Source organism: Caloenas nicobarica, chromosome 5, assembly GCF_036013445.1.
Source record: "Caloenas nicobarica isolate bCalNic1 chromosome 5, bCalNic1.hap1, whole genome shotgun sequence".
In the NCBI taxonomy this organism is placed as follows: domain Eukaryota; kingdom Metazoa; phylum Chordata; class Aves; order Columbiformes; family Columbidae; genus Caloenas; species Caloenas nicobarica.
The window spans coordinates 3485712-3504439 of record NC_088249.1 but is presented as its reverse complement, the minus strand read 5'-3'; the positions used below and the strand labels follow the sequence as shown (position 1 = coordinate 3504439).

Sequence of the window (18728 nt, the reverse complement as noted above, 5' to 3'; positions counted from 1 at the left end):
TTGGGAGAAGGGCCTGACGCCCGCCTTGCTACAGCCTTAAGGTCTTTATTGTCATGAGGGGCCCAAAACTGACCCCAGGATTTGAGGTTCCACACACCAGTTCCCCCATCAGTAGCCTCAGGCACAAGGAGCAGGGTGGGTGGGTGGGATGCTCACCCTCCACATCAGCCTCTCCAGGACACGTGGACGAGGTCACAGAGCCAGCAGCTCCAAGATCTTAGGACAAACTGCAGCAAGAAGAGCAACAGCAGCATCGGCAAATGGACTAAAGAGACAGAAGCTCTCTGTAAAATGAGAACAGCTCTGCTTCACCTCACAGACGGGGAAATCGGGCTTATGTTAGAACATGCTTACAGACCTTGGAATGGGCCATTCAAGGAAAACAGGGCTGTTGAGTGGATGTATCTATTTTTCCATTCTGGCAGTAATACAGCTACACAATTTGTTTTGCACTTCTGAACCAAACAGTTGCACATTCACAGCTGGAGGTAAGGTAGAAATATGGTCTCTCGCTGATCCCTTCATCCAGTCGTCCTGGCTGAATTAATCATGTTTGCAAATCAATCCAGGATTTGTCGCTGTTGGAGCAGATGGCCAGGCAGGCTGCGTTTGTGAGCAGGGCAGGCACATTCTTCTCCCAATTATCCAGCAGCATTTTCCAACGGCGGATATTTAAAATTAGACATTCTTTTGAAGAAATGCTAAATCTCTCTTGTTCCTTATTCAGCTCAATAAGGGCACTGACCCCTAACTTTCTGCTCTACTTCTGCCCTCTAAGGCCTCAGTGAAGGCATAGGATGGCTGGTGCTCCTTTCCCTTTCAACTGAACATTTTCTGCCCCATTTTCCTCTGCAGTCTTCCCATTTTCTGCAGAAAAGAGGTGACAACAACAGATGCTGTTTGGCAGGGGGATTTCAAGGGTCCATTATATTAATTGTTGAGCCGAGTACTGTGGAAAAGGGAAAAGAAGCTGCATTCATACTACTAGCTGCCTGCCATGGCACATAACAGCAGGAACGGTTAACAGTGCGCCTTTCAAAAAGCCTTGACGGGACTTCCCTGTTGCAGAAGTAAATTTGCCATGAAAGACAGTCATGCTGTTTCCCCAGCATTCGCATCTGTTCTGCATTCAGAGTCGTTCTGGCTGATAATTGCTCTCTGCTCCCCTCAGTCTCCTGCTGAGGAACGGCTGGAGCTGTCAGGGGAGTTTGAGCTGAGCTCCATCACCTTCCAGATGAGACGTCTCACTTACCAGCAAGGGTGAACATGGTTAACCCAGAGTACATTTCCAGTCCCTGAAAAAATCAAGCACAACAAAAAACAGTCCGGAGGAGACAACCCCCCTGTGGCGTGACAAAATGGACCATGCTGATTAACTACATGTATGCAAATGTATTAAAATCATCTCTTTCACTTTATGGGCACATTAAGAAAAGACCCAGAGCCTGGTCGGCCCAAGGCGAGGCTGTACAAGATACCACGTATACACACCGGAGCAGACAGCCTGTTCTCCTCACGAGAGCTCAGCGTCTTAGCGTCACCAAAAGGAACAGCAGATATAGAAGAAAGCCTACGAGAACTGGGAGAGGAACAGTGGCCAAGTTTACACAGATGGGAAGACAATTTTTCATGCAGTAGCGTCCTAACCACAACTAGGGAATATTCACTGTTTAGTATTTCACCATTTTCCTTCACTGTTTTTCACAGAATGAGAATTGAGTGTTAATAGAAAAAATTGAGATATGTAATTGCTCAGCCTTATGCTCAGCCTTTCAGTCCTGGCAGATACAAATTGTGTATTAATTGGAGAAATTAAAAGCTAATGCCAGGGCTCCTTGTGCTTCAGAATTGTGTTCATTGAAACATGGCTGGCAACTCCAAACACCTAGAATACAGCACATATCAATCCAGCCCACTGCCTTATACAATAGCCCAGAAAGAGGCTGCCAATTCCCCCATTGACTGTTACTGTGTTTTGAGAACTACAATTCCTTTTCCTTGCTAAGCTACAGGAACCCATATGCCTGCGTATCTGGTGGTTCACACCTGCTCTTTAGGAACATCAGGGCTTCCTCTTGGATCCATAAAAAACTCCCTCTTCCCCAGCAGTTACAATTCAAGCTGTGTGCCCAGGCCAGCCTGGACACCAGCTCAGCACACAGGACTGATTCCCCAGGCTCAATACCCTTCTGGAGAAGAAGGGAAAGAAGCAGTTACTCCACAAACTTGGTACCATCTCCATAGCTCTTCCTTCACTTGGTAGAGGTAGTTGTCATACATGTAGAAGCACAACCTAAGGGCTCCAAAGCCTTCTGTGCAGGGTTTCCCACATGAAGCTGAGCTCATTTTTTTTCTAACCAGCCACATCTTAGAAGATTGACAAATCCTGTTCTATTTTCTACTCATACGGGCAGCAATTGCCCCAGCTCCTCTTCCAGCTCCCCCAGAACCAACTAATTTCTTCTCTGCGCCTTCCCCAAAGACCCTGCCAAGTCCAGGGCTCCCTGTAGCAAACTCCTCCCAGTTACACAGCTGGAAAGCACCAGCTATGTGTGATACTCAGGCTACACTGCAGATTTGAACTGCTTTTCCGTTTTGTTTCCTATTTTCTTCCCTAGCTTTGACTTCAACAAGCACTCAACTGCCCTTTTCAAGTAACTGTTACAAGTCAATGACCTTTCCTGCATGAAAGCAGCTGCCCTTCACTTCATATCCCTACATCTCCTTGCAATTTTCTTTTTGTCAGCTTTTGTTTTTACCATTGCAATGATCTCGCAGCACCAGTAAACCATCACCTCATTTTCTAGTTAAGCACATTCAGTGAACAGCAGAGAATGTTACAGGACTCCACAGGTGGCCTCCCCCTCTGATGTGAGAGCTATTTATTCCCTTTATTTTTCCCCTCCTTCCCTTTAATCAGCTGTTCTTGAGAACCATTCTTCTCCCACAGCAGCTCAGCTGATTATTTTTTTTTCAGAGCTTTTGGCAACAGGTTTTGTTGCAACACACTTAGGTGACCAAGATGCCATTCGAGAGCTGAAACAGCTGCGCATTTTCTCCTTCACAGATCCATCTCACCTGAGAAGAAGGGGTTGACTTCCATCATGTTTAATCAGCATTGGCAGAAACAAAGTTCATCAGCTACCAAAGCTGAATTCCTTGTATTATCTTTAGTAGTTTTTTCAACAATATTGAAAAAAAAAAAACCAAAACTCTAAGGTCAGGAAAGGAAGAAACAGTCATCATGCATAAGGGAGTGCTTTGATCAACTAAATCTGGGGGTCTCATGGGCAGGAAAGATATGAGCCAACAACTGTGAGAAGGAAAAGGTGCAACTAAGTTCCTTTGACTCCTTCAAGCCCCGGGGTCTCCTACACAACTACTCTAACACCGTTCAGTTGGCTCCTGCACATTATATTGCATTTCACAGCTCCAGGTTACGCCAGGAGCCTTGACCTTGTGGGAGAGGTGAAACATGGAAGTCTAAGTGGCGCTTCAGAATGAAGTCGAGCCCCCACGCTGTCTCACAGCTCACAAGTATACACACCGAGTTTTGGGATGCCAAGGTGCAAAGCAGCCAGGGAGGACAGCGGTTATCCCACCGCACTCCATCAGCTCCTCTCCTTTGCTGTCACCCTTCACAACAGACAGAAAGAGGAATTATTTTAGGTAGAAGAGCAAGCGAGGGAGCACATTCAAGACTGAAGACCATGCTACAAGTCCAAAGCTAACTCTGGGAAGCTGAGAAAAGGAGGAAGGTCATACCTAGAATTAAAAGCTTTACCACTGTCAGACACTCACACTAGATGTGCTACCGTGCAATTAAAACAAGGCAACAGAACCTCTTAATTAAACATTTTATTTAAACCAATACAAGCACCATGCTTAGCAAAAAAGATTTGGTTTAAAGTAAACATGCAATGTGAACTAGCAGAGACTAAACAGCGTATGGAAGTTGTACTGGTTACTGATATTTTCATGGAATTGCCAAATTCTCAAAACTGGCTGTGAACCTCTTGCAGCACTGGTGCCAACCCTGCCATGTCACATGACACAAGTCACTCGGAGTCTGGATCACGTAACAAAAGCGAGAGTTTCACTGTGCCCCTCCTCGTGTCCCATCACATCCCCATTTCACAGTTACTAGATGTATCTATTAAAAAAAAAAAAGTTGCGTGACATTTCCTTTTTTGAGCGCACTGAAGCGAGGAACTGAACTCCCTTGCTTTTGCATGTTTGATTCAGACTCCTGTCACCAGTTTAATATTGATTTCTGGACTAGCTATTTTACAGTTAAAGATACAAAAATGGAATCCTGGTACAAATGCAGAAGATGCTTCTTTGGAGAAGTGAAAAGGTGTCGACATCTGCATTATTGCCTTGTTTGATAGATCAAAACAGCATTCATGATCCTAGAAACACACTTAAACCATCAAATAGTTTTTTTTTTTTGTTAAAAAAATTCAAACGATACAAATCCATTTTATAGGCTGACATGCAAACTCATGCTTTAATTCAGCTTACCATCAATTAATAGGATTACAAAAGCTGTATCCCGGCCATGTATTCAACATTTAAAGCAAACCAGATTAATTGTGGCAGAAGTCTCCCTTTATGAGAGACCTCTAACTCCACGCCAAGGATTCCACGGCCAACCCAACTCCTGAAAAATAGGAGCTCACAACAGAAAATGCTGACTCTCAGACTGTTAGCTACAAAGGCTCCCGTAAGTGCCATTAATTTATGTTGTTCTTCAGTTTGAACCCTCTTTAGAGATCTGAAAATTCAAGACGAATGTACGATTACAGATGGGCAACTCACTAGTAAAGCACAGTCAGAACATACTGGCCTTCTGAACATGGACACATCTGCCTCCTGCTTCTCTTCGGTACAGAAAATAGAGTTCTAAAGGTGGGAAGAGTACATTATGAAAACAAGTATGATCTGTGCAGGATTTTGACATAATTAATGCCTTTATTTAATCAAGTATTAGCACTATCTGTATCTCAAGAGCCTAGGACAGTAAGCAGCAGCCAGTTGTGTTGAAACACTGCATTAAAACCAAGAAAACCACAACGGAGCCTAGAACAGCAAACATCCTCTGCACGCTTGTTCTCCAGGTACCTGCAGCTGCTTCCTCAGCTCCACAGCTCAGAGAGGGAACGGACGTACAACTGCCAAGAAAAGCTGTTTGAAGAATAGTACTGGTGGGCTGAGCAGCATCAACATCACTTTTCACAAGAAAATGGCTTTAATGCTCTCATGGGGATTTGTTTGCTTTTTGCAATTGTGGGGCAGCACTCAAGGCAGAAAGTCCTTAAGTGGAGGCAACAAGAACGTCTGAAGAGACAAGAAAAGAACTCAGACTGAAGATACAGCCAATGTTTTCTTGGCAGAAGGTAGAGTGATCCAGAGATGAAGAATCAAATTCAACCATTTGACCGCAGCAGCTCCTCCCTTCTCCTCCCGAGAGAGAGGCCCCTTTTACAGTTATTTTTGTCAAGATCTGTGCAAGCAGCAGTTGGATGCTGGCAGCCTCCCAGTGTACAAAGTACAATAACAAAGATTATTAATCCAGTTTTCCCCACTGCCAATCATGCTGAACAGTACAAGTGGCAGGTTCCCTCTCTCCTGCGCTGTACTGACATGCCTGTGAGCACAATGCCAACAAAATGAGATCCTTGCTGTTTCAAGACTGATGCTTAGAATGACACTATTCTTTAAGCCAAAGTCTTATTCATACAATGTTTGTCACAAAAGACATTGTTTTTATTGATCTGTAGTACAGAATGATCAAGCAACAGTTTCATAATCCACATTTTTTTTTTGTCCAGGGAAGTGAAATTGTTTTTCCAGTTCACTACGTTAACACAGAAATGTAATTTTAATTACAAGCATTTCTTTCCCGCACTGAAAGACCAACTTAATTGGATCATTCTAACACGTATTTTGAAAAGCTCCTCTGAAGTCAGATTAGTATACAAATAAATGAGCAGTAACATCAAACTAAGACGAGATTTACCAACACTGAGGACCTTTGCAAATGAATTCCTTGTGATTTTAGAGGAATTAGTGTTTTAACACTAAACACAACAGATGTTTACAAACAAAAAAACCACCTTCTTTCAGCAAAGGTTTCACAGCATGAAATACTGGCCTCCAAATTTAACACTGCATTCCTTCCCAGCAAACAGATTTGTTAGCGCAGCTATATTTTAAGGTACGTTATCAACAGGAAGCTGCTCTCACGCAGATACTGATTCAGAAGCACAACAAACACTCATGAGCAAGATAGTGAGATACTGTCACATGAGCAACTCCTTTTGCCATCGCATGGGCCGAACGCATCCCACGTCAGACAACTACTCTAGCGAATACAAAACAGACCTGTAAAAAGACTGGTCATATATAAAAGTTAAACACTATTTTCACATTAGAATGTTTGCTGTTTCAAAGAGATGAACCGTAAGTAAATGAAAATCAAATTACCACTTCTGCAAAAGCTTTGTCTGGAATGTAGTTTTGACCAACAAGCAGTTAAGAAAGAGACTGTAATTACTCAAAAGCTATGTGTGGCCAGCTTTTTTAACAAAAGAGATATAAATCATTCATAATCATGAAAAGCTTTAACCTCCTGACTCCTACAAATGGAGTAGATGACTGGAATTTCAAAGAAAATGAGGTTAGCTTTTTTTTTTTTTTTAAACAAATGTCAACTGCAAGACCAGGCACTAGGAAAAAATGTTACTTGGATTCTTTAACAAAGCTTTTACCAAATTTGTAATAAGTGGCAGTGTAAAATTCTCAAGTCATTTTAAAGCTAACAAATTAAAGGCACACAGTATTTTAACAGGTGTTCATATAACAGGAAATGAGCAAAGAGGTAAAGTTCTTAACAGTGTAGTAAGTTATATATGCAAAACATCTGGTACGAGAGTAGCCAGAGTTGTAATTCAGCCCTTAGTTATCATCTAGTTCCTGTAAGACTATATCAGCATGAGAACTGGACAGTCAAAGCTGTGCCCTGAAATTTTGTAAGATTGACTCAGTCAACTGAGGAATTATTGGAATGACAAAAATTAATTCCAAGAATTTGAGAAAGTTCACGTGGACTCGATGGAAAGGCAAACGGATGGATTTGCAGTACAAGGATTTTGTCTTTTGAATATTAAATGCTTCCAGAGAGTAGTTTTCAAAACTGAGAAGACGTTAAGTCAAAAAGTCTCAAAATTAAGTGACAGTACACAATTTCTGCATATAAATGGCTAGTATATGTCATAAGGATGCATTTGTAGCTCAGAAGAAGTTAGCGTCAGCTTCCAAATTATGTTCGTAGATAGTTATAAATCCAGAACTGAACTGTTTTAGTTATAGAAATATTAGTCACAAGAGTGCAAAAGGAGTCCCTGCAGAGGAGTATTCCCTTTTAACAGGTACAAATAAGGAAACACCTGCAAAGACTTGTTACTTCAAGGAGACAGACCTGCTATTCTTTGCACAAACTTTGCACAAGAGAGATACTGCAGGAGACAGATGTAAATACAGTGCATTTTTTAGATGTAAGTATTCATGTCTGGTTCCAGTATTATCAGGATGGTACATAAATACTTATTTTCAGAGGTTTTCTTAATGGAAGAAGCCCAGTTTCTCACGCAGCCATTCTTCAGTTAGGTCTTCTGTATTTCTTATTTCAAATACCTAAACAAAATTGCATCGCATAAATTCTTGAGGTGATGGTACTTGAAAGGGATAAGCATACAATGCAATCAGTATCTTGCCACACAAGTTGTCTGAGCCGTAATAAACCAGGAACCAACCTGCAGTTTTCACGTGATTTCTTGAAAGGCTCGGTTAATGTTCTAAAGTAACATCAGTGGAAAATACACAAGACTAAGTGGGGCAAGGAATATTACTAACTTGAACAATTCCATAATTCCTATTTCTAGACTTCATTCTTCTTTAAAAATATGTAAGAACAGCGCATGTACTACATTTTAAAGTTATTCTGAAATGGCACCATCTCATATGCATTGTCTCAGCAAGATGATAGTCTGTTTGAAGAATACAAATTAATTTAACCTCTGGGCTGAATTAAGCTCAAAGTTCAGGAAATTTGCTCAGCCCAAGACACAGTTATTCCTCCTCTGAAATGACATAAATCCACAGTATCCAGTAGCATACTGTTTTCCTTGTAAGAAACCTAAGATACCTCAGAATAAAACACTTGAAAAAACACAACCAAACAAAAACCACCAACCCAAAGCTTTGTAGAAGTCTTAAACCTTGAAGCAGAAAATAAACCAAAGACACCAACATTCTCTTTACATTCCATATGGGCAAGCGATGTTTTGGATTTCTTTGTTTGGAGTTTTTTTGTTTGGTTGTTTGTGGGGTTTTTGTTGTTGTTAATATGGTTGAAGAAAGTCTCAGTTAATCATGTATCACTAGCTGGAGTCTTTGAGATATCCACAAATGGATCATCTTTTCAGAAGAGTCATGTAAGTAAATTTTACAAATCCACAGGCTTTCAAACATGCCGCCTTCTAGGCAATGAAAACAAGAAAAATACTTTCACTTGAAACTGGTGGTACTATTCTGACAACACTGAAAATAACTGATTTAGTGCTGACAGAGCTTTATCTGCCCTTCTAAGGGTATGGAGCAGAGAGCTGCAAACAGCACACGCAGGCCAAAACAATGGATGGGATTTTTTAAGACTCACAAAACAATCTTCCAGTGAACCTGCTGTTTGGAAAGAACTCCCTATTTAGTCCTGTCCTCATCCACTTCACCATTTTAATCTTCTTCAGAAAACAATTCAAGTTTTGTACCTTTTCTTCCTCATTCCCCATCTCTGCTGGAATGGGCTCTGGACACTGTTTTTTGTATTCAGACAGTGATTCACTATTATCAACTAATACTGATTTTTTAAAGTAAAAGATGAGAGAAAACACCACAAAATTTGGTGTTAAAAGAAGAGAACAGCTTAACAGAAGCTAATATGCAAGCCACTGAAAAAATAAGAGGGCTCACTTGAGTCACATGCAGAAATCACAGCAGGAGGAAGTCACAGCATGAGCTAAAATGAAACACAGCTCAGTGAGTGGGGAGAATGAAGCACATTTGAAGAACAAGTAAGCAACCTGGAGACAGATTGTCTTCTCCAGCTTCAGAAGGAAGATCATGGACCCCTCTATCCACTCCTAGGCCTTCATTCAAAAGCCTTTCAGACTGAATTTCTCCCACTTGACATGTGATAGTAACTCCGATAGAACTAGTGCCCAGGCTTACACCTTCTTCTCATCAACTCTTCTTTCTCACTCACTGAAAACTTTCTTCCTCCTGAAGGAATTCTTCCTTTCTATCAAAGATGCTAAAGTTCTCAGGCCTCTAAGGTGCAGTTTCAACAAAGTTAAAAAAAGATTTCTTGGGGCTGTACTGATTGCTTCCCTGCCACTTAGCCCTGTCAACTCGACCTCTAACTTAAAACAGAGAGGTCCTTTCTCACAGGCTACAGCTAGAAGAGGGAGAAGTTCACAGCTTTCTTACACAGCTAGAAGAGGAAGAAGTTTAGAGTTTTGTTATTGGCTCAAAATACATTTTTACTGGGATGTTAAAAGTACTCAGTCAGGATAAGGAAGATCAAAAGGGAATGGTGCTGTTGGGGAATGCTGAAGTCATGAAAAACCTGCAGTGGCCACTCACTCTATTTAGCTTTACTGGTTGAAACTAAAACTTTAAGAAATCTAGGTGCCCATTAAGCAGAGTTTTCAAAGATCTCCAAAATTACAATTAGCTGTGGCTTTTTTTGGTTCTGTTATTGCTTTTGTTTTGGGGTTTTTTTAATTTGTTTGGTTGGTTTGTTTTTTCAATATATATATACCTAGGCCCAGTGAACGCAGTGATTTATTCTGGTCTCAGTACTGGAGGAGGCAAACACAGGAAGATTTAGAATTGTTCAGTGCTTGGCACATGCGTTATTTATTCTGAAGGCTATGTTCTGCAAGCATTCAACCCATAAACCATACAGCAAAACTAGTCCACACCACACCATGACTTCAGTCATTCTTCCCATCAATAAATTCATTCACCAAAGTAAAGACATCTGCCCTACTGATGGATATTTTAGTTTTAGAGAACACTGTTCTTCCTGTACCCTAAAACTCCACAAATCCTCACATGTCACTCTCTTCAGTCTTCCTAAAACAAAATCTGTTCACTGTAATTACAAAGTCTCATAATGCCCTTCTTGCAATAGGTTCAAGCAAGATACAAAACCGCTTCTGCAACCTGCATTTAAGGGGGAGACAGTTATTTCAGCTGTTCAATTATACCTTAGTGAGTTCAGCTGTCTGTACAAGCTTATTCTTGCTTCCAGCATACATCATCTGCTGTTCAGGCTTACATCCTGTAGTTGCGTGGAAAAAAAAGAAATATAAATAGGTTGTCTAGTTATTTTGACTGCAACACTTCAAAAATAAGATTTTTTTTTTTAAATAATCCAAACCTAAAGCCAAAGTCTCTATTCAAAGAAGTGACCTATTTCTTTACACAATTCATCATCCTTGCTCTTACTTTCATAAATGGTACTTGAAAAGCATTTCCAGAAGTAATAGTTGTGCAGGTTGAATTAGCGGTCTCAACATGCACCTGTATTTCCACTTAGAGCTACAATCAAATACTGCAGCAGTAAAACTCGAATCACAACAGCCAAGCAAGCAGCCCCTCCCACCACTACAGCACTGTGCTGATTACACCACATTCAATTCTTTGCCCCCTTCCTGTTTCTGGAAGATTCTCATGTTTTCGATAGTTAAACTTATACAGATCTTTATAGTTTATGCCTTCGAGCTGGAGTTAAACTGAGAACAAACCAAGTCAGTTTGAATTTGTTGTTCTTTCTCCTAATCTGTCCCCAAATTCCCAAACTTAACTGGTAGCTTAAAACAACTCCTCTCTCACCCTCCACCACAGAGCCACTGCAGTCACAGCTGTAGGTAACTGCTGCTTAAAGTCCCAGCTAATGGTTCATATCTGACTCCAGTATCAGTCTAACCACTATCTTATGTTTGCAGAAATTTTTTTGAAACACAAAACCTCAAGAAAAAAAAAGGCTTTTCTTTAGTATTTGCTTGTTCAGAAGTTTCTAGATATGAGTGTATAATACTTCTAAATCTTGCCATCCATAAAGAGTACTGTGTAAGCTCTCTTTTCCTATGAAGTACTACAAGTCTGCCTGCTTTGCTACTTCAAGGTCTCCCGGAAAGTTTCTTGCTGTTCTAACTCACAAAATATCTTTCTGAAGAGAAGTAACACCCAGAACATTCAAAGATACTCAGGTAACTGCAGAAGAATATGCTCACTAGTTGCTAAACTCTTTACCTACCTAGTTATTCTAGTTCTGAGTAATGAAGAGTAAAACAATGCAATCAGTTTACCTTCTTCTAAGGGATAACAAGGATAAGCCAGTAATACCAGCAAGCTTCCCTATTATGATTCAGAACACAGATGGAAGCCACAGGAGCAATTCAGCTCTGTAGGAGCAAATCGAGCTACAGGTTATTTGGCTTCTATTAAAATTACAGAGTTTTCTGCACAGGTAAGTTTATGTTTAGGGCTAATGTGATGCAAGCAGAGGAACCTACTGCTCTGTATAAATTTGGGAAAATCTAAGACTACACTCTTTTTCTCCTTGACTACAGCCTGTCCACCCAGCACTTTCACCTGCCCAGATGTGGGTTCCAGAGCACTCTTTCCCTCCTTTTTCACCCCTAGTTGTGGCAATCCTTTAGACCTTCACATCACAGCACTGTTTGGGAGCACTCTCTGTTGCTGCCCATTGCATACAGGCCCCCCGGAAAACCCTCCTCTCAAATCCCATCCTAACCCTTCTACAGACTTGTTTCTTTCACGGGTAGACATGGGTTCCATGCGCTTCTGAGGAATTTCTTCCCAGCCAGTTGCTAACACCCAAACAGCAGGACAGAGATGAACAGAAACCCTCAGGAACAGAGGTGGTACCTTCCAGCCCTCTTCTCACTCATTTCCTGAGCCTTGTCTGGTGATATTTTGAGGATTCCCCAAGATTTGAAGAGAGGGTGACAGGATGGAGTTCGTATACTAGAGATTCCCCTCTGCCAAAGAAAGTCTCCAGATGCCATAGCCTTATAGCGCCTCGCTTCCAGCACTGGCATCAGCAAATCCAGCCTTAAGTATCTGAACCATTATTTGAGCGTTAAGCATTCATTTTATCTTCCATAGCAAAGAATATCCCCATATGTACAGCACACAGTAGCTACCACAGTGTTCACTCACCAACTGGACTGGAGAAGATAAAGCACAAGGGATAAGAAACTCTTCCATCATCATGTTGATACTTGTAACTATACACAATAAATGTTTTTTCTGAAGTTAAAGAAACTAAGAAATCAACAATTTCATTAGGATATAATCCTCAGTTATCAGAGCTTGATGAAGGCACAAATAAGTCTTGCATTCTAGGAGATGCTTTAAATTTGGTAGGGAGTCTCACTGTTCCCCTGTTTTCACTTCCATATTTGACTTTCAGAACTGACGCTGCCTTTACCAACCTCTAGCAGAGCTGGGTGAGAGGGCTGTCTTATTGTTTCACATCGGAGAGCTAAAAATCACCCTTTCATAACAAATATTCCTTTCCCAGCTTTGTAAAAAGACTTCCTGCACCACCAACGTGCTTAATGCAAGCCAAATTCTTTATTTGCAGACTAAGCACTTCATTGTTTCAGGTGTTTTGCTGAATTTTAACTCAAGTTTTCACTAGGACTACTGCTTTGTAGCCTCCTACTGCACTATGGTCATGAAAGGAAAGATTCAGAATGGCACGTGGAATAGTGCCAGCCAGCTTTTGAGGATAAACGAAGAAAATACCTGCCTCCATTATAACTTAAGTACTCCTCTTATTTCATCTAGTTAAAGAATAATTTACTTGCCTCTTTTTTTTCCCTTTAAAATACAAGGATTCTTCCCTAGATCACATGCCTACAGCACACCCAGAATCTGTAACTGCAGCAAAATAGCAAAGGCCACATGCTGACAAAGTACCAAAACAGGTCCTAAGTTACACATGCACTTTTCTAAATTTAGAAGTAGCCACATACAAAACTGGTACATTTTACTCACTTCTTTACATTAACAGCAGCATGGTTTCGTTTTACTTCCCCAAACTTTATCTAGTCTAGAAGAAAATAAAATCTTGGGAAAAGCTTAAGTGTTTCAGTCATTGTTTCAACAAGTGGGACAATTGTTTGGTGTATCACAAGAGCTGACCCCCAGGTTATCTCACAAATAAAGTATCGGTAAAGTCACACTACAGGCAAATATTAGCCTAAAAAGGTGAAGTCCAACTCCGAACATTTTGAACAGCTTCCAGGAGTGAGTAAGACCAAATGCCAGCAGCATTAGAAGGATATCGAGGTTGTCTCTCAGGCAGCTCATCTTTTAGCTCATCGGGAGAAATACCCTGGTAACATTAAACACAAGCAATATTTGAACAAATGACCTTGCACTTGAAGGTATACTATGAAGGCTAAAGCAGAATAATAGAACAGTGAAATAACTGTACGTCAGATGTACATCTACAGTTGAACTGATAACGATCTCTCACTCAAATTACTAGATCAGTTTAGGAGAGCAGTTTGTGTGCTAATAGATTCCTATGACTAAACACAGAATTAATGTTAGCATGAATAATCATCCCTATTTTAGGCATAATGAGTTTAGACAACATTTTTGGCTCTAGTTGGATACGCTGGCAGCTACTATGCTTTTCTAACTCCAGTACTAAACAGAAGCAAGCAAGCACACACCGAAAAGTATCTGTTAAAATCAGCTACATAAATGGTGCTTTTGAAAAACTCAGTCCTTCCTCCTTGAGCAAGCAAAAAAGAGTCCCCATTCTATCTAAATCTTACATTAACTTCTACATTCTAGGAATAAGAGATACGGTTAATGCTCAAATCCCTGGGAAGGATTTAATTTTGCCCTATGCACCATTAAGAAACACTGCATGCTGGGCTGACCTTATTATGCCACCTATCAAATTTAGAGTCTGCAGAGGATTAGCAATCCCAGCTTCTAATTGATGGCAGATCAGCTCAGAGTCAAATATGCAGATCTACGGGGAAACACAGCAGAAATCTCTTCAAAAAGCCAGCAGGTGCCAAAGATGCTTTTTACCTAGTTGTATCATAAGAGCTTTAAAATAACTTTTTTGTGCAATTAATTAGTCGATTCAATTGCTTCTGCATAGCTCCACTATTAATAGTGCTGTGCTTTACATGCAGAGTGACCATGCATTTAAATAAGCTCATGACCCAAATTAGATTAAGAGTTTGATAACAATTTGAAACTAAGGCAGTACCTTAGAGACAACAATACATTGCAGGCTGAAGATACTCTTATTTACAATTCATTTAACAAACCTCATGCTCCTCATCCAGCACCACCAACTGCTTATCCTTGTCGATTTTCACTATAAATCAAAAGAAAACACAGACCAATGTTTTTCCAATCAATTTATACAATGTATGCACAAAGCTTTTTAGCATTCCCCCATAAGTGTATTCCTTGTGCTTCCATTCTGCTTCTTTAGTCTGTCCCCTGACTTCCCAAAAATCACTGATGGCAAGAGAAGTGCACAGACTCGGAGCTGTTTATCGCAATACGCTCCTCTCAAATTTCAGACAGAAACGTCAAACTCCCCTACTTAGAGGCTACAAAATTTAAAAATTCAAAATAACTGTGACTTGACATATTTTTTTTACTATCATTTTACAACCAGCGGTAGACTCTGAGCTACAATTAAGTATAAATACTAAGAGCAGATGCAGTCTTGTATCATAAGAACAGTGTTGCTTTACTGTTCAAATTACAGGCAGAATTGGAAGTACTGAAGTTCATACAAGAAACAGCCTCTTGGCTCACATTTACCTGGTACAGCAGCAACGTTACATGAGAAGGAAAAGAGGAGATTGAGTTTTCTGCAAGACCTCGCAATTTTTGTCAGACATGTTTTTAACTTACTTATAATGGCAGCATTGTTGGTTTCTTTACGAAACCGGAATTTTCTCAGTTTCTCCACCAGGTCTTCAGCAACATCACAAACCACCAGAGATTCACTCTACAAAAAGGAAATGACAGAGGGGAGAGAAAGGTAAATCCTTCTAGTAAACCAGAAAAAAATCCCCATGTCATGAATATGTGTGCATAAACCCTGCTTTAGTGGTTTAGTGGAACTACATGCAGCTTGTTCAGTTTCAGAACATCAAACCAGAAAAACCATGGATGAAAGCAGTTTTTAAAAACACAATGAGAGAACACTTATCTGTTTTAATATCCCTCCTCAAAGCCACACAGTTAACTAGAAGTATTTTATTAGCTATTCCTGAAGTGGGATTGTTCTCACAGCTCTTAGAAGCAGACAATTTTTACAGTTCACTTGCAAAGACAAGTCCTGAAATAAGGAAGCCCCTTAATGCGGCACTAAACCGGCTAAAGTAATTTAAGTATATAAAATAACAGGAGCTACTATTAGCATTTCAGAAGCACACAGACAGTAATCAAGGGTCACTCCTTATTTTTACCTGCAAAAACACTAACTGAACTTTTGAGATTTTCACACACAGAAAGCTTTTAATACGTTTTAATCAAAAAGCATTTGTACTTCTCCCCATGTGCTTATATGTTACTAACTCCTAGTTTTCAGAATAAGTGTCCAGATAAGATATTAGTCATCACACTGAAGATAGGGAAGGAAATGATTATTTCACAAGCAAGTTATCTTCCATTAAACATGCAATTTTTAAACTGTACCAAGCCAACCACTATCATTTCCTGAGCAACATTTTATACACACAACCTCTATAGCCACAGTTAAGAGATGTGTGCCAGCTAGAAAAGGAAAAGTTATTTAACATCTCCAACTTATTCATATTGTATTCATAAATTCCTAAGGCATCAAGGCTTTTGTGCCAAAACAACTGTTTCAAGACTTCCTTGAAAAAACTGCTCAAATTAATAAAAAAAAAAAAGTTGCAAGATTACCTATCATAAGCTCTACTAAAGAGCTGTATCATTCAGGCAAATCACTGCATACAAATCAGAAGAAAGTTACTTTTTAAGCTTTGAGTTCTGTCTCCTCGCATCCAACACTGGCTTGTGAGATTTTCCTCAGAAAGCAGAGAAGCGTCTCTCCTTCCCCACTTCCAAATTCATGTTGCAAATATCCTATGTCCGTTGTTACTCCTAAAGAAACTTCCACCTTGACCAAATTCTGGCACAAAGTCTCGTGCTTCTGCTTCCTTTCAACAGCTGGAGAGGAAACCCGGCTCTGCCATGACAGGACAGGTCAGGCACCATGTGTGTAGATTCATTAAGTTGCTTGTTTCCCCTAAATTTTAAAGATTTTTCTGGGCTCCCTCTGATCCACAAAAATCATTACTATCCACTCTCGCTATTTCAGGAGGTCTCAACAGACAAACAAGAAAACAAACCAACAAAAAAACCCCACACAGCAAAATTTAAAGCTGAAGTTATATTCTGTATGAAATGCCCTTTTCTGAAGCATTTCTTGCAGTCTTCTGGGCTCAGCAGCTTCCTAACACCATCCCGCAGACACTGCTGCGTAAGCAGGGCTCTTGCTTACACCTTTACAGCCACTCAAACATAAATCCCTAAGAAAAGTTGAAGGCTGTGCCTGCGAAACACACGGTGACAGCAGATTCAGATCACCTACCGGGGCTAAGTTGGCTCACCAGTACCTGGTTTAATAGAAACTGAAGCAAATCAAGAGACAGACGGGCTGCACAGACAGCGGGCACACCTGCCAAGCAGCGCAGCAGGGGGGTTGCTGCGGGTGCCCCTCAGCCACCACTCACAGCATTATTATACTGCAGGATTTTCAGAAGCCTCGTAGCCGGCAGCCCAGCAGCCGCTGGCAGGGCCGGTCACCGCAAACAGCTGCTGCTTCGCTCTCCCCCCCCCAGCAAAACAACCCACAAGGTCCTTTTCCCGGCGGGAGAGGACAGCCCGACCTGGATGAAGCGCTCACGGCGGCTCCTTCTCGGGCAGCGTCCCCAGAGCAGCGGCTCGCCCTGAGGAGAACCGGTGCCCGCCGCTCCGTAAGGCACCTGCTCTCCCCTCACAACTTCCTCCCCCGGGGACACCGGCCTCACGTCGCCCCTCCCGCCTCAGCAGGGGACCCCCCCGAGCCCGCGGAGGTGGCTGCGTTCCCCCCGGCCCAGTTCCCAGTTCCCGGTTCCCCTCAGGCGGCGCCGGCTCCTCTCACCATCTTGCGCGCGCGCAACCGCCCAACCGCCACCGCTCACGCGCCACCAACGGAAACCACCGCCGCCTCCTAGCTGCGCTGCGCACCCCACTGCGCCTGCGCGGCGGAGACCCCGCCTCCTCCGCCCCTCTGGCCAATCAGCACCGCTGCCCCAGCCGGGCGGGGCAGCGTCACCCGCTACGGGCAGCGGGAAGGTTCAAGGATCGGCGGGGAGCGGCCCGTTGCCGGGCGCGGTCCGAGTGCCGCGGCGCCGCCGGGGAGGGAGAGAAGGGGCGCCTCACACCAGCCCAGGCTGTGCCCCGCCCCGTTGCCATGGCGCCGCGGCCCCGCCCTCCCGCGGAGTCATGGCAACGGGGCGGGGCCGTGTGCAAGGGGCGGGGCCGTGTGCAAGGGGCGGGGCCGTGTGCAAGGGGCGGGCGGGGGTTTCCTCACGTAGGGTCCGTCAAGCGCGGGGCTGCTCCTGGGGGCGCGGAGAAACGGGCTTCGAGCCGAGGGATTCTGTTTGTTAGCGGTTAATGTCACTTGAGGGTGACGATATTTAAACCCCGATTCGCAGAGGAGCCTCATGATGCCGATGCCGGGCAGGGATATCAGCCCATGCGGGGTGACCACGGTCAGATGAGGCCGTTGAGGCCTGTTAGTAACGTCACATCCTTTGCTAAAACACCAGAGAACGCACACGGAAAAATGACTCTTAAAAAAGCTTCGGCTGGAATTTCCGTCTCAATAAAGATGAGAAAATTCAAGCACGAGACAGAAATCGGGAGCTCTGCTGCTCGTGGTGCTTGTTGTTTATACAAGTTGAGCGTAATTCTGGAAGTACAGCAGGATCTGGAGCTCACAAATACAAGCAGCGAGTGTGAGGCAGCCAGTTCTCTCCCATAATTGGCTGTTGGTGGAGGTCTGCCCCGGTGCTAAGGAAATATCTGGCCTTTTTTGTGCTACCGGGGATTTAAGCTGCTGTAGCGGAAAAGAAAATGCCTTCTCGGCCATCCCATAACAGTGAGAATTGGAAAAAATCATCTCTTTGCTTGCTTGGAGTGGATTAAACTATACTTCACATCTCAGATTTGACTTCTTGCAGATTATATTAATGACTTAAATGCCAGATCTATTACATAAAATAGCAGATTTTCGGCAAGAGCTTCAGTAAGCACCACAGAAGTGCAGGATTGCCGAGCAGCTGTTGAAGCGTCACTGAATCTCCATATGCTCTTAAATGCACCTGTTTCAGTATTGCGTAGGTAGTTTGTTTATTCATCTTGTTACACAAAACCTATTTGTGTTCTGCTCTGTTTAGGAGCAGAGGTCGCGGGAGGAGGTTCACAGCTTCCCTTACTTACTCCAGCTCAGTTTTCCAAGCGCCACAGATAAGGCACTGAGATGTTTGAAGGTGGGTTGTGCA

General features: G+C 42.3%; 1 protein-coding gene across 1 annotated transcript; it reads right to left on the bottom strand.

Moving 5' to 3' along the window:
* Positions 1-3842: 3842 nt before the first annotated feature.
* On the bottom strand, positions 3843-17412 carry GMFB (glia maturation factor beta). Its single transcript, XM_065635660.1, has 7 exons — positions 17324-17412; positions 15061-15157; positions 14460-14509; positions 13449-13498; positions 12316-12398; positions 10335-10408; positions 3843-7698 (listed from the first exon to the last, which is right to left on the bottom strand). Exons 1-7 carry the CDS (start codon positions 17324-17326, stop codon positions 7627-7629), a joined length of 429 nt encoding a protein of 142 aa, XP_065491732.1. The 5' UTR covers positions 17327-17412; the 3' UTR covers positions 3843-7626.
* Positions 17413-18728: the final 1316 nt, after the last annotated feature.